Here is a 24,959-nt window from a genome sequence, read left to right on the forward strand (position 1 = left end):
AAGGTCAGTCTCACAGATAGGCAGAGTAGGGATGGCCTGTCCAGTGGGATTGCAGAGGAACAGGGAGCCCACGACACTCACCCACCCTGATTTCACTCCCCACAAACCTACACACACCCGTGGCCTGGTATCCGGAAGCCTTGCAGCAGGGGTGGAATGTTGCCCCCATCTCAAATGGAGGCTGGAGACCCAGACTCCCTCTCCAGCCTCCATCCCAGCTCCCACCCCAAAAGAGAGGGGCCCAGGAGTCCCTGCTTTGTTCTGGCTGGGTTCTAGCCCTCACCCCTCCTGTCAAAGCAGACAAGGCAGGATCCCAAAGTGAGCTCTGGGCCACTGTGCTGAGACTGCTTCTTCCCTGAGGGCAGCCCTGGGGGGTAGGCCATGGGGCAGGGGATGCAGGGTCACCCTGGGATGAGCTTCCCTGGTCGTTCGCCGGGGTCTGTACCTGGAGCTGGAGTCACTGCCACTCTGCACTGCTGGGTCGTCCATGACATTAAAGAGCCCCGTCCAATTGGCCAGCTGGTCACCACTCTGCCAACCAAACTGGAGACCTCTGGCAAGAGAACGAGGCAGTCGGTACTCATGCTCACGTGCTGGGTAAGCCCATCACCAGACAGTCACATTCTGGCGTGTGCCACGTGACACCTCGCCTTGATCACGCCTAGTGGAGACGAGAGGGATATCCATCCAGGAGGATGACGGTAATAGATCACAGCCCTTTACAGTGTTCTCTGCTCGTCTACATCCGTGCCCTTACTTCACCTCTACGGGCAGGGCAGGGTTACACATTATACACGCAGGGAACCTGAGGCTTAGCGAGATCAAGGTCGCAGAGCTCCCCTACCCCATCTGGTGCGCCCTTCAATTCCGCCTCCAGAGACTCACACCAGAAGAGCTCCAGCTCGCCAGCTCTTTGCCTTCCCCAGAGGCCCCACACACGGCAAAGCTTTTAATGAAATCTAGTTTTCCAACTCATAAGGACACACCTCCTGGTTTAAGATGATGGACTCAACACACATGGTTCTCTTTGCTCCCTCCCCCAACCTGACTGAAAGGACAGCAAAGGCATTAACAAGGGCATGAGCATGGATGGAGAGGAGTAGCAGAGGCCGCAACAACATTTTGGAAGATGCAAAGCAGATGAGTAATTGCCTTAGGCCAGAGACAGTGGAGCCCTGACCGCCTATAAGAAGTAAATCTATTCTCTGTGCAGGATACGGGAAGGCTCGGGAATTCACTGCACCGCCGGGGCCACTGAAGGTGGGGTTGCAGAATGGAGCTGCCCGCAGAAGAGTTGCTTCAGGTTTATAAGGAGCGTTAAACACTCCCCACCTCCACACACTCAAGTCCCCTGCCTTAAGCCCAAGCAGTCCGGGCCTTCTGCCTGCCCACCCTGCAGACGGCAGTGTTCATATACCGAGATACTAGGTTAAAAACAGCTGGGCTGACCTGGAAGTCACCTTACTGAGCACGCCCGGTCCCAGCCACCCTGCCCCCAAAGGTCTGGGCATGGATGGGTTTCCCGGAGGGAACCTGACCAAGTCAAACGAGAAGGCTACAGAGGAAAGGGCTGCCGCCGCCCCATCAATGTGGCACTGCTGGCATTTGGGGCTGCGCAGTCCTTGCTGTGGGACTGTCCTGTGATCCTCTGGTAAGCAGCACCCCTGGTCTCTACTCTGAGGCCAGCAGGTCCTCATCCTCCACCCTCCTGCTGTGATGACCAAAACTGTCTCCAGACGTCGCCAAGTGTCCCCTGTTGAGACAATCAACCCCGTTAAGAACCACTGCCCACAACACGGAGCTTCAGTGCACCTTCTAGAGACTGGCTTGCCCTTAAATGTGAATTTTAAAGTCCCGTTAAAGACCCTGGTACGTGGGGTAAACGTTAACTTTTAAGTAGAGAATAAAGCAAGCAAAAATAAAACCGGTAACCCCCTAAAAATAAAGCCCTCTAATAAAGTCTCTACACTAAGGGAAATGGGGCAGCAACAGTGGTTGAAGCTGGGCTCTGGTCCACCCGATCGGCCACTAATGAGCTGAGTGACCTCAGTGAAGTCTCTACACCTCTCTAGGCCTCTATTCTCATCTTTCAAGTTGGGAGAACTGTCTCGATGTCTCCAAAGTTCTTGACCGGAAGTTTTATAGGGCTGAGCTGTGTCCTCAATGGCAAGGCCAGGTCACCTCCCGCCTGCGAGTCTGCCCCATTTCCAGCCAGACGCTGGGCGGAGGACGCCCTTGGGGCCCCGTGAGCAGAAGGCTACACACAGGAGGTGCTCAATCGATGCTTTTGCCAAGTGACTCGGATTCTCTTCTCACACTCTCCAGCCTCCTCGGCAGAGCGGAGCTGGCCTGGGAGAGGAATAGGCACAACTCACAGGACAGAGCCCGAAGCCACAGCAAAAGGCCCGTCCAGTTCTTAGTGTTCAGGGAACAGCAGCGTTCCACTTGGTCCTGGCTCAAGTTCTTTATATATTTATCTATTCATAATATAAATATTATATACGTATAATATATAAATCTATCTTATATGCATTTATAAAGATATTATAAACGCCTATAATATAAATACCTTTATTTATGTATCTGTTATGTTTCCTTTCAAAGAGATATTTCGAGGTAATATTGCAAGATATTTCTTAGAGAGAATTTGGGTTTGGTTTATCAGGAAGGGAAACATTTACTGAGCACCTACAGTGAACCAGGCCCTTCACATACGTTATCTCTATTCCAACAACAGGCTAATGTGTCAAGTCCCATTTTCTGCACTTATAGGTGATGACATGTGCAGCTCAGAGAGGTTTAGTAACTTGCCCAAGGCCAGAAGGCTAACAAGTGGCCAACCTAAGGTTTAAACCCAGCACTTTCTGGCTTTCTGACTGTAAAAACTTTTATTCCTAAAAGCTTGTACCAGACTGTCTATAGGCCAAGAAAAGAGTAGTATTTCCACCTGCAATTTTGAAAATTAGCTGGTTCACAAGCATATTCAAGCAATTCCCAGCCCAGCACTCAGCTAGGAAACTCACAGGCTCCTTAGAGAGAGTCCGGCCAGAGAGACTCGTGTCCACCGAGTGCACGAGGGGTGACCCAGAAGCGCTCTCACTCTCCTACCCAAACTGGCCCCTGTGAGAGCCGGATGTCCCTTCACAAGACAGTCCTCCCAGGGTCGTAGAAGTGACAGACTACTAAGAAGATATCAATTATTACAATATTTAGCAGGAACTATGACACAGAAAGGTGTGCATAATAAATTCAGTGAAAAATGCAAGTTATAAAAGGGGATATGCATTAATGATCCCATTTTTGTAGAGTTTTAAACCATAAAGCTGGTTATCTTTGAAAGGAGCATTCGGGTTTATTCCTTCTTTCAGTTTAGCAACATTTTCTAATTTATCTCCAAAAAACCTGATTGTGTAAGTTTCAAAACCAATATATTTTACACAGTAATTTGAATTCTATTCCTGAGCTAAGTGTAAGAATTGTCCATTATTAGCCAGCGAAACACCAGTGAGGAAAGGGTACGTGGAGATATGAAGGGGGATAACAAAGGAAAAAGAAGCTTTATTCACTCATTCATTCATTCAACAAAAATCTATTGAGCATCTACTCTGTACCAGCAACTGTGCCGGGGCCTGGGTCACGACCCCAAGGTGAGCAAACTCATGTTTTCTCAATGCTTACCCTACAGCTCCGGTGATTACACAAACACACATGAAAATATTAGCAAACAAGATAAAAAATATTAGCAATCAAGTGCTACAAAGGGTGCTCTGTTTTTTATGTCTAATTTATTTTAAAAGAGAGGAAAAGATTTGAAATACATAGGGCAGAATGTTAACATTTGTTAACATTGATCATTCACAGTCGTGACTACATGGTTGTTTGTCACATTGTTCTCCATCTTCTTCTCAATTTGTTCATGATAAAAATGTGTTAAAATAATTTTTAAAACCAAAGCACAGAACTGAAATCACTAACAGGACTTGGAGTCAGTGCAGGGAACTTCCTGGGCTGTGGCAGCCTCAAGAAATCTTTGCACCTTCCTGGTGAAACTAACATTAAACGTTGCCTTAAACCTGGGGAAATGCGACATGTAAAGAATTATTTAAACTGAGTTATTCAAGACTGGATTCAGATATTTTAAGGCCCTGAGCACTGAAAAGCTTAGGGTGCCACTTCACACCTTGTACTTACTTAAAAGTTCTGTGACTGTTAAAATTCAAATAGCTCCGGTCTAGACTTTCTGATTATGAAATCTGTGATAGGCTCACTAAGGCTCAGCTTTACTCTGTTGTCGCTGACGACAGCCCAGCTTAGCTAGGTCTCCTGCTGTGTAACCCACAGTCATGTCTGTTAACCCCTGACTCTCATGGCAGTAATTCCTGCAGCCGTCGGAGGGTAGCAAAAGCAGCCCAGGCTTCCCAGAGTCAACTACCAGGGGGAGTTTCAGGGCAAAAGACAAAATTATACATTGGAGAAGCAATTTAAAAACAGAAGTGCCCATGAGAGTAGCATTATCTCCATTGATAATATCTTCCAAAAATTATGAAGGGTTACTAAGATGTATGGCAGTGAGTTAAAAAATATATGTTCCAGGGCTTCCCTGGTGGCGCAGTGGTTGAGAGTCTGCCTGCCGTTGCAGGGGACATGGGTTCGTGCCCCAGTCCGGGAAGATCCCACATGCCGCGGAGTGGCTGGGCCCGTGAGCCATGGCCGCTAAGCCTGCGCGTTCAGAGCCTGTGCTCCACAACGGGAGAGGCCACAACAGTGAGAGGCCCGCGTACCGCAAAAAAAAAAAAAAAAAAAAAATTATGTTCCAGGGAATTCCTGGCAGTCCAGTGGTTAGGACTTTGCACTTTCACGGCTGGGGCCCCAGGTTCAATCCCTGGTTGGGGAACTAAGATCCCACAAGCTGTACAGCACAGCCAAATATATATATATATATATATATATATATATATATATATATATATATATATATATATATATATATGTTCCAGGCACCGTGATAGGTTTTTCTTATTTTGAATCCTCTCAACAGCTTGGAGGTAGGTATTATTATCCCCCCATTTCACAAATGAGGAATTGAGGCTCATAAGATTAGATTCATAATCTGCCCAGAACCTGGAAGGAGCAGAGAAAGTATTCAAGTCCATGTCTGATCCCAAGGCCCTTGCTTCTTCCTCCCCTTTTGTCCCCATGCTTTTTACACACACACACACACACACACACACACACACACACACACACACACACACGACTTTTCTAATATCCAATATTCTACAAAAAGATCTTATTGAAGTATAGTTGATGTACAATGTTATTACATAAGTTTCAGGTGTACAACATAGCAATTCACCATTTTTAAAGGTTATATTCCATTTACAGTTATTATAAAATATTGGCTGTATTCCCTGTGTTGTACAATATACCCTTGTAGCTTATTTTAAACATAATAGTTTGTACCCCTTAATCCCCTACCCCGATCTTGCCTCTCCTCTCATCCCCTCCCCACTAGTAACCACTAGTTTGTCCTCTATATCTGTGAGTCTATTTTTGTTTTGTTATATTCACTAGTTTGTTTTATTTTTTAGCTTCCACATATAAGTGATATCATAGAGTATCTGTCATTATCCAGTATTTTTAACTATTTATAAATTTATATTATGATTATTATTTTAAGTATTAGAGCTGCTGCCTTTGCCGTCAATCATTTAGTGATAATATTTTTATATAAAACAAACCATAGACTATAATAAAACGAAGGAGTTTGCTTAAATATTCTCTGAGATCCTCCCCCATTTTGATGGGAGACCCAGAGTCACAGACTTCTAACCTGGGACTTCAGCACTGCAGGAGGCCAGTGGAGATGGCTTATGGGAACAGGGGTGTGGTGCCTCCATAGCGCTCCATTCACAGTGTGTGGGTAACTGCACCACCTGCCTTTGCATACAGCAGGCCCTGGGGCCAAGTGTCAGGAAATGCCGCCTCAGATGTCGGAATCACCAGGGACGTTGAGCCAAAACAGGCTGAATCCGTGGGGTGCAGGGCACTGGGCACTGTGGACACTTGGGTTTCCTTGGGAAATCGCACCCCTGATGCCAGAGCCCAGGACTCCAGGCGCTGAGTGCCCAACCCAGTGGGGCACTGGGCCTGCAGCCCAGATCACGCAGTCTGGCCGGGTGCCCCCGGATGAAATGGCATCTGCATCCTGTCCTCACAAGCCACCTCCAAGGAAGGCCGTGCCTCCTCGGGCTCTGCAGGGGGAGACTGAAGCCACTGTCATTTCTACATTCCCCAGGTCAGTAGAGGATGGGAGGGCACCAACCTCCGAGCCTCATCTCCAGTCTTCACGCACTCCTATGCTCCCTCAGAGCCGGCTCCCTGAGAACCATGCCAGCAGCACCCCTCCTCTGTTCCAGAACCTTCCAAGAAGCCCCATCACCAAAGGACAAGTTCCAAACCCTCAACTCAGGGGCCCTTCCAGCAACTGCCTGCAGCTTTGCCTGCAGACTCGTGACCCACCATGGCATTTCAACTCTCACGCCTTTGCCCTTGGCATTCCCACTCACCCTCATCCCATCCCCCACTTACTTGAGTCCCACCCAAACGTCAAAGTCCAGCTGAAGTGTCTTCTCCTCCCTGAGCCCCCGGCCCAGTCAGCATAAGCCGCTCGGCACCACACATTCTGCCGAGTCACAGGTCCCCTTTGCCTACCTCTCTGCGTGTCGTCCCCACATGCTTGTAGTCCTTTCTAGAGTAGAGACGTGTATATAAACCTGATGTAAAATTGTCTTACCCAAGATCCCTTAAGCAAGCAGAGCGGGGAACAGGGGCTGACTCGGGTACCTTTAGGTTCTAGAACTCCAGGATCCTGAATCCCACCCTCTCCAGGGTCCCTCTTGAGGAAAATTAGAGCAGGAGGTTTTCACGTCCCAGGAAAGAGGAAGAAACAAGGTAGGGTGGGGGGACACACCCCAGATGGCTCACTGGGTCCAGCCCTCCTGGGGTGGGTAGAGGGGTTGTAGACACAGAGGTGTTTCTAAACTCTCACCCTCCCAGGCAGGGAGAGGCTGGATTTGAAGGGCAACTGGCTAGGGGGCCTGAACTGGCCTGGGTTGGGGTGTGAGGGTACCAGAAAAGCGGAGAAGAGGAGGCAGGGCCAGGGCTCGGCCACATGCCACGTGCAGTGCTCACCTCAGAAACTGGCAGTTCTCAGACACTGGAATGGCCCAGCTGCGGGCCAGCCTTTGGTGGGATTTCAGGCGGCAGCAGCAATTTGATGAGGGAGACATTCCTGGATGAGAAGGCGCTCCCTCCCAGTCACACGTGCCTGCAGCTGCCTCATTCCTGCCTCCAAAGATTCCCGGATAGAGATACCCCCGGAGCTCACCCGCTTTTGCTAACTATGTGACTCCTGGCATTTCACCTCTTGAAGCTTCAGTTTCCTCGCCTGTCAAAGGGGAGAAATAAACCTCGACCTAAGGATAGAAACAGTCCACAGAAGCAGATATATAAATTCTAATGTGTAAGAGCTTAAATCTAATAACATACAACTTAAATGCATGTAACTCAGTGTTCAATTCCAGAGAAGACAAGAAAGCTGTTGGAGGACTAGGTGAGAAGGAGTCTTACTTTCCACATCCATACTCTTTTGTGCTTTTTGAATCTTACACATGCAAAATCAAGGTAAATTGTGGTGTGGGTTTAATCTCACTAGTAACCAAAGACTTGCAAATGAAAGTTATGCAATTCTTTTTTTTTAACCTATCAAGTTGACAAAATACATGTAATGTTAATACCTAGGGCTGGTCATTGGTGTCAATCACCTTTCAGGAAGAGAATTTGGGAATATGTATCAGAGGGTATAAGAATGTTTATACCTTCAGTCCCAATGATAACCCTGCCAGGATCCTCGGGAAATGATTGAACTTTGATCTGATGAAATAAAATTTATATTTTAAGGCAGGACAAGAAAAATTAAACAAAAAATTCTCTCTGTGTGTGTGTTTGGGCCTTCTCCCTCCCTAATGTGCAGGGCGCAGCTGCATTAATGTGCAGAGCTCCTCAAAGATGGGAGTGCCTGCTCAACCATAAAGATCAATTTTTTTTTCTTCCTGCTGAAGTTAGCAGTGTAACTTCTTAAAAGAGCAGTGTTCTTTCCCACTTCTGTAGGCGGTCATGGTGACTTGCTGTTCACTTTGTATGTGTTTACGTGGACTTTATGTAAAATACCAGTATGTCATTTTGATGTACAAAACTTTGTCTCAAAAACGTATATGACTGGGCTTCCCTGGTGGCGCAGTGGTTGAGAGTCCGCCTGCCGATGCAGGGGACACGGGTTTGTGCCCCAGTCTGGGAGGATCCCATATGCTGTGGAGCGGCTGGGCCCGTGAGCCATGGCCGCTGAGCCTGCGCGTCCAGAGCCTGTGCACCGCAACGGGAGAGGCCACAACAGTGAGAGGCCCGCGCACCACAAAACAAACAAACAAACAAACAAAAACGTATATGACTGTGCCTTCGACTTCTAACAGGTGGAACAGTTCCCAGAGCTTTCTTATAATCTGCTTCCCTGGTTATAATCTTCAGTTTGGCTCAAATAAAATTCCCTTTTTTTCTTCTTAACTTGATAGTTAATTGAATTTTTGTCGACAGATCAGAGGGCTTCGAACCAGACACACAGTTGTCTGGAATCTTTTATTAATCAGGAAACATCCTAAATACCCAACATTGGGGAAAGGCTAAGGAACTGTGGTGCTAAATGACAGGTGGCCATGTGGCCCCCAAAACATCATATCTATGAAGTCATTTTAAATGGCGCAGGGAAATCATTAACTTTAAGTAAAAAAAAAATAAATAAATAGAATATATGTGTAAGTTCATTTCTTTAAAAAAAATGCTCAGAGGAGAGCCTAGGAGAAAACATTCCCTAAAGCTAATATGTCTCTGAATGTGGTATGATGAGGGATTTTTTCCCCACTTATTTATACTTTTCTGTCCTTTCCATAAGCTCTAAAACAAACATGTATTATTTCTATAATCACATTAAAAAAGTAGAAACAATGCAAACTCAGAGCAATACAATAATAATGATAATAAAAATAAATAACTATCATCGCAGACAACTTTATAGACCTTTGGAAGCACTTAGTAGGTCCTTAGTAAATGATGCTTGGACTTTCTCAAGTAAGAAAAAGCAGATGCAAAAGCCTCTGGTAACTCTTTCGCGTTGCACAAATAGGAGGGATGGTGATGAGGACAGCTGGTATTCACACAGAAAGGAAAAATGGGGAAAATCAAGCAGGGGAAGTTTTTTCACGCTGAGATTTGAGAGGAGGAGCTGCTGCAGAGAGTTTTATGCCTTTCTCCTGAGTAAGTGCTGCCACCCAAGCCCCTCAGGGGCCAGTGACCTGCTGTGTGGGTCACCCGGACTGTGGCCCCTGTCCTCCCCCGGCATCATCAGGAGAGCCCAGGCCCCTGTGAGGATGGGGACCTAGGGATCAGCAGCTGGAAGTGGCCGCAGCAGTTGAGTTAAAAGCCCTTCTTGACTCAGGTCTTGACAAGAACAGACCCAAATCCACTTCTTTTCCTTGAGTCAACTTAGTCTCAAGCTGGTGGGCCACCAAGAACATGGTGCCCTTAGCCCCCTGAGGGACCCCGTGCTGGTCAGAAGGGCCACTCTCATTCCCTGACATTGATCTCTAAAGCGGGGGATGGTCCCGTAATGCCCTTACTCTCCCTTAACCAATCATCATCTTCACTCTCCTTGGGCCATTTCACCTGTAACACACCTTGGATAAAACATCCAATAAAAACCCAACTGTACATCAATACTTGTGCTTCACTTCCACCAGTGAGCGGGCAAGTCTCCCGGAAGGCAGACAGTGAATGAAGTGAATGAGTGAAGCAGAGGCAGCAGGAGCTGGGATTCTTATGCTACCCCTGCGTGGGTAGGCGTCCTGAGCCCCAGCCCACTGCTGCCACATGAGAAGATAGGCCCTGTGTTGCCATTTTCTTCATTCTTCCAAGAGATGCTGGAAACCCAGACTTTTATTTTTAATTTCCCAACTTAAATGCTGTGCAGACCAAATACCCCCTGCTGAGGGCTGCACGCAGCCTGGGGACCCCCAGTGACGGCCCCTGACTTATATCCTTTTACTCGATGCTGCCCCTAGTCCTAGGAGGGAGACAGAGTGTGCATCATCCTTCCCAGTTGAGGAAACTGAGGCCGACAGTGGGAGTTACCTCTCAGCCAGCTGGAGGCAAAGCTAGGCCTGGAATTCAGGAGACTGGCCTCCCAGTTCAGCCACCAAAGTGCGGGATCCTATGCCAGGAGTCAGCACACCTTGGGGTCTTCCACCTCGGGGGCTGGGTCAGCGACCCTCAGCCTTTGCCTCCTGCACAACAGACGGCCTCATCATCACAGAAGGCACCCACAGAGGAAGCCCAGGGGTGTGCAGCTCCCAAGCCCTGCCTGCAACCGTCCTTTCCCTCCCACTGGACAAAGCATATATTAGGAATGCAAATTACTGAGCTGCTGTTATGACAAGATAACCTCGAGTCGGCTCTATTCGCAAAGAATAATAGAAGAAGAAAATCATTCACAAAACATCAGTACTTAACTTTCCTGGGAGGCTAACCTATTGAACTATTCATTTGTATTTTCCCTCCTCCAGTCCAAGAAAGTAGCTTGGCTTTTTCAACCTCTTACTTTAGGACCATGTGCGTTGTGGAGGCTGAAAGCTTCCCAGCTCACCGAAGAAACTGTGCAAGGCCAACCTGGAAGGCAGCGGGAGGCCCTTCAAGTCTGGGGATGGGTGGGTGGGACCATGGCTGAGCAGGAAGTTCCTCAAGTCCAGAAAGCCCATGATGGTGGTCTGGAGTTCCTCCCCATTGTCCCCTTCTAAATGGACAGCAGGGCCTCAAAAGGACTGCTGCTTGGGGCACTTTGGGAGGCTCGACCCAGGGTTCCAGAAGCCTCCAGGGAGCAGAAGTGGACTGGCTGAGGCCGGGATGGCCCGGGGAGCTCCCCAGTTGTTTTGTTCCACACAAGCCTCCAGGACCTTCGCACTACCCTGTGGCGGGGTGGAGGGAAGGCACCTCAATAATGATAGACTAAGTTTCCCACCAGCTGGTGGAGACAGTTTAGTCTTTTTTTATTTTTAATTAAAAGAAAATGAGGGGCTCCCCTGGTGGCGCAGTGGTTGAGAGTCCGCCTGCAGATGCAGGGCACACGGGTTCGTGCCCCGGTCCGGGAGGATCCCACATGCAGCTCCGGCTGGGCCCGTGAGCCATGGCCGCTGAGCCTGCGCGTCCAGAGCACACGGAAGAGGCCACAACAGTGAGAGGCCCGCATACCACAAAAAAACAAACAACAAAAAAAAAAAAGAAAATGAGGAGGGCTTCCCTGATGGCACAGTGGTTGAGAGCCCGCCTGCCGATGCAGGGGATACGGGTTTGTGCCCCGGTCCGGGAGGATCCCACATGCCGCGGAGCGGCTGGGGCCGTGAGCCATGGCCGCTGAGCCTGCGCATCCGGAGCCTGTGCTCCGCAACGGGAGAGGCCACAACAGCGAGAGGCCCGCGTACCGCAAAAAAAAAAAGAGGAAATGAGCCATTTCTTTCACACCAAGCTTGTCAAATAAAATGTATAACCACTCTTCTATAACTAATCAGCAAAGCACTTATGTTGTATCTCACAGCTGACATGTGTGTGTATGTATATATACACATATACATATATTATTTTATTATTCTATATTTGTTGAACAGCCATGCCAGGCTGGGGTTCAACAGTGAACAAACTAGCAAAGGCCCTGCCCCAGTGACACTTAATTTTGACCAGAGGGAGACAGATAAGCTAATAGGAGACACAACACATAATGTGTCAAATGGTAAAAAGCGCTGAGGAAACAATAAAGGGCGGCAAGGGGAGTAAGGAGTTTGGAGTGAGGAGATATTCCACACAGGGTGGTCTTCTCCCAGAGAAGGTGACATCTGAGCAGGATAAGAAGTAGGTGATGAGGAAACGGGTGGATCGGGAAGAGAATGGTCCAGAAGAGGACTGGCACCTGCAGTGGCCTGAGGCATGAGTCCAGTGGCTCGTTCTGGGGCTGGCAAGGGGTCCAGGGCAGGTGGCAGGTGAAGCAGCGCCACCTTTCTGCGGCCCCTCAAAGCCATCTAGGAGGGAGGTGACCAATGCCCTCTTCTGAGCAAAGATCTCAGCTGGGCCCCCAGGAGTCTGGGGGTTCGGCCTCCCCCCTCTGGGGCTTGCAGACTGCCCTCCTCCCTTCCCACAGTCCTCCGCTGTCCCCAGGTCCACAGAAGGAGCTGGGGTGGGTGTTCAGGAAGGCCCTCTCGGAGAAGGTGGAGGTCCTCCCCACCCAGCTCAGAGAAGGAGTGCCTGCCGGCTGGGAAGCCTTTGCAGGGGGATTAATGGGCATAATTACCAGATTCCACGTACTCCCTCACCCGGTCTCCATCCTGACTCACTAGTGACTCACTTTACTTCCCAGACGGTAACATTACCCCCAAGAAGAACCTCAGGGGGAAAGGGAAGTGCGTTCATTCCCCAGGGTTTGCCTGTGGAGCCTTTCATTGGGGGCAACAGAAAAGATGCTGCAGGTGAAGCATCCTGAGGACAGGAATGGGGGGGCGCTCCCCAGGCTGACACCCCCACGCTCTCCACCCCTAGAGGGGAAAGAAGGCTGGGTGCAAGTGGTGGGCACTGGCATGGGTGGGGGTCCGCGGGCGAGTGGCAAAGGGCAGACCTCCTTGAAAGGCCCTTGGTGTCGGTGAGCCTCCTGGATGCCAAGGCCATCCATGGTTCTGCGGAAGCCTCTGGCTAAGGAGTGGCCCGCAGGGAGTCCAAGTACAGCCAGTGCCAAGGTGAAGGGAGGGGAGGGTGCACACGGGGGCACCAGCCATAGGAGGGGTCCAGAGAGAGAAACCAGATGAGCTCCAGGCACAACTCTGGGGCAACCTCGCCCCACCCCAGCCTCTGCGTCACAGAGAAGCTGGGCTCCCCCCTGGCCAACCCCCAAACAGTCCTGCTCCGCTGCCTGGCGTTCCAGACCTCTACTGTCAGGGCCAGACCCAAAGAGTGGGTACCCTAAGCCATCCAAAAACGTTACAGCCCTTCCAACTACTCTTTGTCAAATCTTTGCTCAACATTTATTTCAAGGAGAGGGGCCGCTTTCAGGAGGAGCATGGGGTACCATGGGGGTGCTCACACCAGCCCTCCAGCTTCTTCCGGGACTCAGGCCGCAAACAGCACACCACAGAGAGCGGAGTGGGGGCCCCCTCCCTCCTTGGATGGCAGTGGAGTGATGGGGACATGGGGGAGGGTTCACTCACTCACCCAAGCATTCATTCCAACTACTCTCTCTGTCGAGAGCGCCCACTAATTCTATTTCCTCCATCCTGTGGCAGCCCTCAGATTCTCCGTGTGCAGGTGCCTCCGAGGTTAGCACCTCACACTGTTGGCCAGACCTGTGGAACCCAGTCCAGCTAAACTTCTCCAATCATTTCATTCCTGCCCCAGCCTTGCCTCCTCTTAGTTCCTTCGGCTGTTATGGGTTGAATTGTGTCTCCCTGCCCCCACCAGAAAATATCATATGTTGAAGTCCTAATCCCAGGGTGACCTTATTTGGAAATAGGGCTGTTGCAGATGTAATTAGTTAAATTAAGATGAGGTCACACTGGAGTATGGTGGACCCCTAATCCAATATGACCGGTGCTCTTATAAAGAAAGGGAAATTTGGACACAGACATGTGCACAGGGAGAAAACCTGTGTTAAGATGAAGGCAGAGATCTCCAGCCAAAAAATGCCCAAAATTACCAGCAAACCACCAGAAACTAGGGGAGAGGCATGGCCTGCAGACACCTTGATCTTAAACTTCAGCTTCCAGAACTGTATGACAATAACATTCTGTTGTTTAAGCCCCCAGACTGTGATACAGTCAGCCCTTCGCATTGGCAGTGTCCAAGTCCACGGTTGGTTGAAGCCATGAATGTGGAATCCGCAGATACAGAGGGCTGACTGTAAGGAAGCTGAGCGTCTGTGGATTTGGGTATTTGTTTCTCCCAATAACCCCACCCTCTATGCATGGCATCACACGGACACCTCCTGGCTTACCTGCCCCATTTCCATCCCTCCACAGTCCAGGGCCTCGGCAGGACCTGTGGGCCCCCTCAAAAGGTCTGGCAAAGCCCAACCTGTGACAAAAGCATCTAGGCCACCCACTCATACTACCTAAGACTAAACCGAGACCAGAGGGGCCATTGGCCTCAGAGCACCAGGGAACACAGACAAATGTAAAAGCCTTCAGTGACTTCCGTCACCTGCTCCTCCAGCCTCAGCACCCCAGCCTGTCCCCCAGAGTATCTCCAACACCAGTCTCTGCAACCCACTAGTTCTCCAAAGCCCACATCAAGTCCCACCTCGCTACTCGCCATCCTGATTGCTGCCTCCTCTGAAACCTACAAGATTTATAGCCTTTGTCACACAATTCCAAATGTATTTATATACCATCTTACCTATTTTTCATGTTTGTCTCTTTCAGGGTTCTGTAAGTTCCTTAAGGACATGTAGCATACTTAATAATTCTTGAGTAACATCCCTTCTCGCCCAGCACAAAGCTGAATGAGTGTTCAATGGACATTCATTGACTGTAGGGCAAAAATTGGGGTATTCTCTTTGTTTGCAGCTTTCATTCAACAATTAATGTCTCGTTCTGTGCTAGGTCCTGGGAATTCAGAGATGAATAAAATATCTCTTACAAGGGTTTCATAAGCTGTGCGGACTTACAGAAGTTACTCATCCTCTCTGAGTATTAAATGAGGAGGATTGGATCTGTTTAACAGGACTATGGTGAAGATTAAATGAGATAATCCTCATTTAGGATTATCTGCTTAAATTAGAGTCTGGCTCATGAACCTTTAATGAATATTAATAATTCATGTAATTACCTGATGAAACCATCACCTGTAGGTGTATGTATGTGGGGGGGGGGGGTGGTGGTGTCCCTACACAGAGGGTTAAGAGCTAAACTTGAGAATTATTGGATGAGAGCCTATTAGATGAGAAGTGAATAGGCCTGGATAAGTCAAAGGGGAGAAACCAGATCCTCTAAGAGGTAAAATTTGCCTGGAAAGTACAAATATCAAAAAGAAAAAAACTAGAGAGAGAGATGAGCAAGGGCGAGGAGTGACAGGTTAGCTCTGCATCCCTGAGGGACATCTGGGGAAGGGACAGGAAGCTGATTAATACCCACCACCTAGTGCAAGCTGGGCACAGAGAGCCCAGGGCCAGGACTAGAGGGAGGCAAGCAAGGCACCCAGGGCACAAAATCGAGGGCGGCCCCACCCTCCACCTTGTGCAAGCGCAGGGTCGACACCTGAGAGGGAGTCTCCTTAAACTTTGTCCCTGGGTGCCTTGCTTGCCTCCCCCCAGTCCCAGCCCTACAGCAGGTGCCCCATCAAAACTTGCTCTGTTATAAAGCAGAAACTAACACACCATTGTAAAGCAATTATACCCCAATAAAGATGTTAAAAAAAAAAAAAAAAACTTGCTCTGACCAGCAAAACTGTAGCAGTTCTGCCAGCGAAGCACAGACCCCAGGCGGTGGTCAGCTCAGCCCCTTCCTCCTCTCTAGGGCTCCCTCCAACTCCACCCTCTCCCCGCTAGGCACTGTCCCCCTCCAGAGCCACCCCCCGGTAGATCCTCCAGTCCCTGTGATCCCCACCTCCTGGGGCTGTGCCTGTCTCTCCAGGCAGTCAAACAGAGGGCTTTGCCCCTCGGTAGGCGGAGAGTTGGATCAGCGGTGAGAGCCTTCGAATGTGCACTTGAGATACAGCACGAAGTCAGGCTGTACTTTTCCTTGACCCAGTTTCATATCCTCAAGCTTCAGGCCTGCACCAGCCATACGCAGGCAGCCCAGATCTGCCCCCTTGAGGCACAGGAAAGAGGAAGGCTGGAGGGAAGACAGTATAGAAGAGTCCTGTCTACACCAGACAGGACAAGGCAGGGCCAGCCTGGGCTCCTGCCTGCTGTGCAGTCACACAGAAGGCAACAGGACAGTGCTGGGCAGCCTGTGCTAAGTACACACAGCACAAGTGCTGGAATTCAGGGCAGGGGAAGCGCACTGTGGGCTGAGAACAAAAGGAGAAGCAGGATTTGGACTGGCACAGAGACAGTCGGGGAGGCATAGCAGGTGGGAACACAGTGTGGGTAAAGGCACAGAGTCAGGACAGACATGATGTGTATAAAAGACCCTTGGCTGGCAGGAGCGATGTTCTCCTTTAAGAGTAGGGCTTCAGGTGATCCTTTTGGGGCTTGCAAGGTGGGTTGTTCCGTCTTCACTAAAGGGGTGAGGTATAGTGGGCTCTTCAAGTTTTTGGAAAAGTCACTTTAATAAAGCTTTGAGAACTCTATTCTTTCAAAAAAATAGTGGGGCTTCAGGCACAGGCTGACAATGGGGGTAAGACTTTTGTTTGGGGAGGGCGTAGGGGATGGACACATTCAAGGACTTCTATTTCTGGCAAAATGGCAGACTGAAAAACCCTCTGTGGCAGGTGCCCCTTCAGGAATGAAGGATTTCTTCCCCACCTTCTGGGGGTGCCCAGAGTTGACAGCCCCCAGCTCTCAGTTCCCTCAGGGAATTGCCTCATGTAAGGAGAGCCAACTTGGTCAAGACCACCCTCTTCCAGAGGCAGCTGCATCCAATGACTGAAAATTCAACCCAGAGGTACAAAGGCCCAGCCTCCTCACCCTGAGGAAGGTTCAACTCAGGGAATCCAAAGGGTGGCTAAGGCCTTCTCTGGGACTGCACTGCAGCTCAATTTCTCCCCCTGCTCAATCTTATTCCTTCTCCCTTCTTCAGGTGTTGATCCCAAGAGCACATCTTAATCAACCTTCTGCATTCTAGTCTCTGGCAAAGAGTCTGCTTTCCAGAGAACCCAATCTGTAACATCTCCCACTACAAAACACTAAAATACAACTAAAATATACATAATATGTGTAAAACTCCTTCTTAAATGGATGAATAATATGGCAAGGAAAGTAGTGGATGAGTTCTAAAGCCAGCGGCTGTCCTAGGGGCATCGCTCAATCCCCACGATTCATGCTTCCCTTGCAATGGCAACAGGGCCTACCTAAGATGAAGATTCTCGTTAGAAACCTCTTCCTACAGCCAGGAAAACACAAATAATCCAAAGGCAAGACAGAAAAAAAAGCAAAGCAGAATACATAAAAAATACAGAATATGATGGCAGAAATAATATTCCAATATCATATGGTATTCATCAGTAAGCACAATAAACGTAGATATACTAAGCTTTCCAGGTAAAAGATAAATATTGTCAGACTAGATATCAAAACTGTAACTATATGCTGGTTACATAGACATGGAATGAAAGACATGGAAATGTTGAAAAAAAGGATAGAGACAGTCATGACAAGCAAATACTAGCCAAATGAAAGCTGTTTCACTATATTAATATTAGACAACGTCAACTTTAAGGTTCAATGTATCAATATTACTAAAAATAAACTAACTACACTTTAACAAAAGATTCAGTTCACTAGAAAGACAATTTGTCTAAACTAGTATGCATTAAATAACATCACTTCGATATGTATAAGGTAAAAGTTGGTAAGTTGACAAGGAGAAACTGATAAATCCACTATCACAGAGGAAGATTTCTATACACATCTTTTAGAAATTGACAGAACAACTGAGCCAAAAAACAAAAAAAATAAGGATACAGAAGATTGAAAAATTAAAAAACAACTTGATAGAAAAGACAAGTAAGAATACTGCACCTAACAATGAGAGAATCACATTTTTTTCAAGTACACACCTAATATTTATGAAAATCAACCACATACGAGATCACAAAGAAAATTTCAAAAAATCTCAAAGAATCAGCATTATAAATACCATATTCTCTTATTATCACAATGAATTTGGGTTAAAAATTCAAAAAGATAAATAAATAAAGTAGTTGGAAATTTTAAAACATTTCTAAATTTATGAGCAAAAATAAATAAATCATGAGAGAAATTAGAAAATATTTGGAATCCAAGACAATGAAAGGGGCTCCCCTGGTGGCGCAGTGGTTAAGAATCTGCCTGCCAATGCAGGGGATAGGGGCTCGATCCCTGGTCAGGGAAGATCCCACATGCCATGGAGCAACTAGGCCCATGTGTCACAACTACTGAGCCTGCGAGCCACAGCTATTGAGCCCGTGCACCACAACTACTGAAGCCCACGTGCCTAGAGTCCTTGCTCCACAACAAGAGAAGCTACCACAATGAGATGCCCACGCACCACAATGAAGAGTAGCCCCTACTCGCCAAAACTAGAGAAAGCCCGTGCACAGCAACAAAGACCCAACACAGCCAAAAATTTTTTAATATATAAATAAATAAAAAGTTTAAGACAATGAAAATATTTCTGGTAGTTACAAGCTGTATGACCTTGAACAAATTACTTAACTTCACTGTGCTTCTGTTTCCTCACCTATGAAATGAGAATAGTAATTGCATCTATTACTTGATGTTAGAATTCAGTGTGGTAATATATAAACCACTTGGGCTGGTACCTGGCATATGGTAAATGCAATATAACACCAAATTGCTGTTATCATCATCATCATCCCAAAACACAGGGCTTTAACTAAAGAATTATTTAGAGGAAATTTTATAACCTTAGAAGTGTACAATGGAAAATACTAAAGACTGAAAATTAAAGAGATAAGCATCCAACTTAAGAAGTTAGAAAAATAATACTAGAATAAAACCAAAGCATAAAAATTAATGAAATAGAAAGTAAAGATACAAGAGAGGAATCAACGAAGCCCGAAGCTGGCCATTTAATAAACATCAGTAAAAAAATAGAAAAAGAAATAAACAATGTTAGGAATAAAAAAAGTGGCCAAAACTCAGATGTAACAGAGAGTATTATGAACTTTGTATGAATAAATATGAAATCTTTTGAAAATTTTCTGTAAAAATATAATTTGCCAAAAAAATGATTGAGGAAATATAAAAACCTAAACAGTCTTAAACCATTAAAGAAACAGAATTAGTAATTTAATTTTAATAATTAGTAATTTAATTCTAAAATTCTAGTAAGTTTAACAAGGAAAACATTAGGTGCTGGTGGCTATACAGGTGAATTCTACGAAGCTTTCAAAAAATAAATGTCAAACTTCCATAAACCATTCCAGAAAACAGATAAATAGGAAACATTCCCAACTCATTTTACAAGACTGGTTTTAAAACTAGACAAAAACAGCATTTAAAAAATTACATGCCACTATCATTCAAGAACATGAGATACAATATCCTAGATAAAAATATTAGTCAATAAAATCTCACATCATATAAACCAAATAATGTACCATGAACAATATGGGTTTATCTCTAAAATTATAAGTTTAACATCTATTAGTACAATTTACCACATCAAAAGAGTAAAGGAGAAAAAGTCCATATCGTCCAATAGATGTAGAAAAAGCATCTGATTAAAATTAGCATCCAAACACAGTAAAACAACAAAACTTTTTAGCATACTCCACAAGGGAACCTTCTTTACCCTACTAGAGGATATCTACAAAACAACAACAAACAAAACAAAACCAAGCACACAGACTCAGTGGTGACACTTTACCACCATTTCTCTTAAAATCAGGATTAATGACACCATATACAAAAATTAATTCAAAATGGATCAAAGACCTCAACATAAGAGCTAAAACTATAAAAACCCTTAGAAGAAAACATAGGTGTAAATCTTTGTGACATTGGATATTGTACACAGGCAATGGTTTCTTAGATATGACACCTAAAGCACAAGCAACTAATGAAAACAGTAGATGAATTGGAATTCATCAGAATTAAAACTTTCATGCTGTAAAGGACATCATCAAGAAAGTGAAAGGCAACCAATAAAATGAGAGAAATGTTTTTCAAATCATATATCTGACAAGAGACTTATATTTGAAATCTATAAAGAACACTTAAAACTCAATAATGAAAAACAAATCATCCAATTTAAAAATGGGCAAAGAATCTGAATAGGCATTTCTCCAAAGAATATATACAAATGGCCAAGAATAAGCACACAAAAGAATGCTCCACATCCCCAGCCATCAGGGAAACACAAATCAAACCCACAATGAAATACCACTTCAAAACCACTAAGATGACTGATCAAAAAGACAAATAAATAATAAGTGTTTCCAAGGATGTGGTGAACTTGGAATCCTCATACACTGCTGGAGGGAGTGTAAAATGGTATAACCACTTCAGAAGACAGCCTGGCAATTCCTCAAATGGTAAAACATAGAGTTACCATATGACCCAACAATTCCACTTGTAGGTATATACCTAAGAGAAATGAAAACGCATGTCCACAGAAAAACTTGTACACAGGGCTTCCCTGGTGGTGCAGTGGTTGAGAGTCTGCCTGCCGATGCAGGGGACACAGGTTCATGCCCCGGTCCGGGAAGATCCCACATGCAGCGGAGCGGCTGGGCCCGTGAGCCATGGCCGCTGAGCCTGCACGTCCTGAGCCTGTGCTCCACAGCGGGAGAGGCCACAACAGTGAGAGGCCCGCGTACAACAACAACAACAACAAAACTTGTACACAAATGCTCATAGCAGTCTTATTCATAACAGCAAAAATGTAGAAAGAACCCAAAAATTCCATCATTAATGGATAAATAAAATATGGTGTATCCATAAATTGAATATTACTCATCAAAAAAAAGAAGCGAAGTACTAACTTGGGACTGACATATACACACTGCTATATTTAAAATAGATAACCAACAGGGACCTACTGTATAGCATGGGAAATTCTGCTCAATATTCTGTAATAACCTAAATGGCAAAAGAACTTGAAAAAGAATAGATACATGTATATGTATAAATGAATCACTGTGCTGTACACCTGAAACTAACACAACATTGTTAATCAACTATACTCCAATTAAAAATTAAAAAAGGAGAAATGAAGAACTGACACATGCTACAACATGGATGAACCTTGAAAATATGCTTAGTGAAATATGCCAGTCACACAGGACCATATATTGTATGTTTCCATTTATATGAAATGCCCAGAATAGACAAATCCATAGAGACAGATTAGTGTAGTTATTCATTTCTAGAGCTGGGAGATATAGGGGTACTAGGGGATGATGGCTAAGGGGTACAAGGTTTCTTTTGCAGGGTAAGGAAAATGTTCTAAAATTGATTGTGGTGAGGGATGCATAACTGTGTGAATATGCTAAGAGCCATTTAATTGTATACTTCAAATGGGTGAATTTTATGAATTTATAGATGGGTGGATTTATGAGTATATTTCAATATAGCTATTCTTTTTTAAAAAAAATTTTTAAGGAAAAAATCAGAATTAAGGCCAGGATATTCACTATGACATTTTTGTTGAACATGATATCAAAGGTCCTAATCAGCACAGTAAGATAAGAAAAGTAAATTAAGGTATAAGGATTGTAATTTCATTCTTTTACACGTAGCTGTCCAGTTTTCCCAGCAACACTTATTGAAGAGGCTGTCTTTTCTCCATTGTACATTCTTGCCTCCTTTGTCATAGACTAGGTGACCATATGTGCGTGGGTTTATCTCTGGGCTTTCTATCCTGCTCCATTGGTCTATATTTCTGTTTCTTTGCCAGTACCATACTGTCTTGATTACTATAGCTTTGTAGTATAGTCTGAAGTCAGGGAGCCTGATTCCTCCAGCTCCATTTTTCTTTCTCAAGATAGCTTTGGCTATTCAGGGTCTTTTGTGTTTCCATACAAATTGTAAAATTTTCTGTTCTAGTTCTGTGAAAAATATCATTGGTAACTTGATAGGGATTGCTTTGAATCTGTAGATTGCTTTGGATAGTATAGCCATTTTCACAATATTGATTCTTCCAATCCAAGAACATGGTATATCTCTCTATGTGTTTGTGTCATCTTTGATTTCTTTCATCAGCATCTTATAGTTTTCTGAGTACAGGTCTTTTACCTCCTTAGGTACGTTTATTCCTAGGTATTTTATTCTTTTTGTTGCAGTGGTAAATGGGATTATTTCCTTAATTTCTCTTTCTGGTCTTTCATTGTTAGTGTATAGGAATGCTAGAGATTTCTGTGTATTAATTTTGTATTCTGTGACTTTGATTAGCTCTAATAGCTTTCTGGTGGCATCTTCAGGATTTCTATGTATAGTATCATGTCATCTGCAAACAGTGACAGTTTCAGTTTTACTTCACTCTCTAAAACCATACACAAAAATAAACTCAAAATGGATAAAAGACCTGAATGTAAGGTCAGACACTATAAAACCTCTTAGAAGAAAACATAGGCAGAACACTCTTTGACATAAATCGCAGCAGGATCTTTTTTGACCCACTTCCTAGAGTAGTGAAAATAAAAGTTAACAAATGAGACCTAATTAAATTTAAAAGTTTTTGCACAGCAAAGGAAACTATAAACAATACGAAAAGACAAGACTCAGAATGGGAGAAAATATTTGCAAACGAAGCAACGGACAAAGGATTAATCTCCAAAATATAAAAACTGCTCATGCAGCTCAATATCAAAAAAAAAAAAAAAACCAATCCCATAATGGGCGGAAGATCTAAATAGACATTTCTCCAAAGAAGACATACAGATGGCCAAGAAACACATGAAAAGATGGTCAACATCACTAATTATTAGCGAAATGCAAATCAAAACTGCAATGAGGTATCACCTCACAGCAGTCAGAATGGCCATCATCAAAAAATCTACAAACAATAAATGCTGGAGAGGGTGTGGAGAAAAGGGAACCCTGTTATGCTGTTGGTGGAAATGTAAATTGGTGCAGCCACTATGGAAAACAGTATGGAGGTTCCTTAAAAAACAAAAAATAGAACTACCATATGACCCAGCAGTCCCACTACTGGACATATACCATATTCAAAAAGACAAATGCACCCTAATGTTCATAGCAGCACTATTTACAATAGCCAGGACATGGAAGCAACCTAAATGTCCATCAACAGAGGAATGGATAAAGAAGATGAGGTACATATATATAATGGAATATTACTCAGCCATAAAAAGAAACAAAATTGAGTTATTTGTAGTGAGGTGGATGGACCTAGAGACTGTCATACAGAGTGAAGTAAGTCAGAAAGAGAAAAATAAATATCACATATTAACACATATGTGGAATCTAGAAAAATGGTATAGATGATCTTGTTTGCAAAACAGAAATAGAGACATAGACATAGAGAAAAAAATGTATGAACAGCAAGAGGGGAAAGGGAGGGATGAATTCAGAGATTGAGATTGACATATATACACTATTGATAGTATGTATAAAATAGATAACTAATGAGAACCTACTGTATAGCTCAGGGAACTCTACTCAGTGCTGTGTGGTGACCTAAATGGGAAGGAAATCCAAAATAAGGGGATATATATATACATATAGCTGATTCACTCTGCTGTACAGTAGAAACTAACACAGCATTGTAGAGCAACTATACTCCAATAAAAATTAATTTTTTATAAAATGGTATGAGGATTGTAATGAAAGGGAAAAAAAGTCTACAAAGAAATCCCAGAAGACTCTACAGATAAATTATTATCATTATGTGTTGATTATTATTATCATCAAGCTTGCTGATTATAAAATCAATATACAAAAAAAATAAAATTTATTTTTTATACTAGCTACAAATGGTTAGAAAATATAATTTTTTAAAGATTTTTTTTTTTACAAAAAAAAAAAAAAAGATTTTTTTTTACAGTAGCAGTAAAAACTATGTAGCTAGAGATAAATCTAACAAAAAATGTTCAAATGCTTTATGGAGAATTATAAAGCTCCACTGAGAGACAGTGGAGGAGGGCATTCAAGGCCCATGCCTATCTAGTCGTCCTCTGAGATTAAGTTTAAAAGGCAGGTTGCGACCAGATCACACAATGTCCTTTCTTCCTTAAAAAAAACAAAAAAACATAAAAACAAAAACATTGCCCTTTCCTTACCCCTCTGTTAAAGTATGAGTAACTGAAGTCCTTAACACTCCAGGGATATGAGTTTATGTGAAGGTTTTAGCACTAACAAAGGGAATTTGGAGCAGTGGAGGGCTCAAGGGGAGAGTTTCCTTTTTGTACGGTAGAAACTAACACACTTTGTAAAACAACTATACCACAATTTAAAAGAAAAAAAAAAGAATTTCCTTTTTAAGGCTGAATTTATGTTTTAAATGAAGTGAAACAGAATTTTTTAATGAAGTAGAATAGAAAATACTAAAGTGAATTTCTCATAATAAAGCCAAATATTCTTTCACAAAATGCTTGTTTCAGATGCATGTGTATGTGAGTGTGTCCTGGATCCCTGGGTATAACATATTTCTTAACTGTGGATAACAATCCTAAAAGTTGGAAAAATGCTGATTTTGATGCTTGGCGACTCCAAGATCTCCACTGTTAGTCTGGCTCTTGTCCACCCACAGTTCCCGAGCTCCTTTCCAATGAGCTACTGGAGAGTTCCAAGTGGATTGCCTTGCAAGATCTGAGCAGATCTAGACTCGAACTCGTTACCCTCTTTGCTCCAGACAAGCTCCTTCTCACATATTTCCCACTTAGTTCTGCATAGCCCGGCCCTGCCTGCCTCACCCTGCCCCACCCTGCCCCCCAGCTATATAGGAGGTATGAAGAATTACTCAAGTCTCCCCTGCACTTTTCTACTGTTGTTCAACCTGGGTACCTTCCACCATCCTTCCACATTCCCGTGTTTTTATGGGTCATTCTCCTTTCCTTAAGACTTCCTTCAAATGTCTCCCTGCACCTTGAAGACACCCTGATTCACTATGGCTCCCTCCACATCCTTAGAGTTCCTTGTCCACAACTCCGGTGTGGCTCGTGTATGTGTTATGTGTCCTTCTGTCTTCCCC

General features: G+C 44.8%; 1 protein-coding gene across 1 annotated transcript in view; it reads right to left on the reverse strand.

The window, feature by feature from the left end:
* The window catches only part of ST8SIA5 (ST8 alpha-N-acetyl-neuraminide alpha-2,8-sialyltransferase 5), a 64,345-nt gene that overhangs the window by 35,681 nt on the left and 3,705 nt on the right, over nt 1-24,959 (reverse strand). Inside the window, exon 2 of the mRNA XM_073789895.1 lies at nt 446-553. Within this exon, the coding sequence (XP_073645996.1) occupies nt 446-553 (108 nt within the window). The remainder of the gene's footprint in view (nt 1-445; nt 554-24,959) is intronic.

This window comes from Tursiops truncatus, chromosome 13 (assembly GCF_011762595.2).
Source record: "Tursiops truncatus isolate mTurTru1 chromosome 13, mTurTru1.mat.Y, whole genome shotgun sequence".
Classification (NCBI taxonomy): domain Eukaryota; kingdom Metazoa; phylum Chordata; class Mammalia; order Artiodactyla; family Delphinidae; genus Tursiops; species Tursiops truncatus.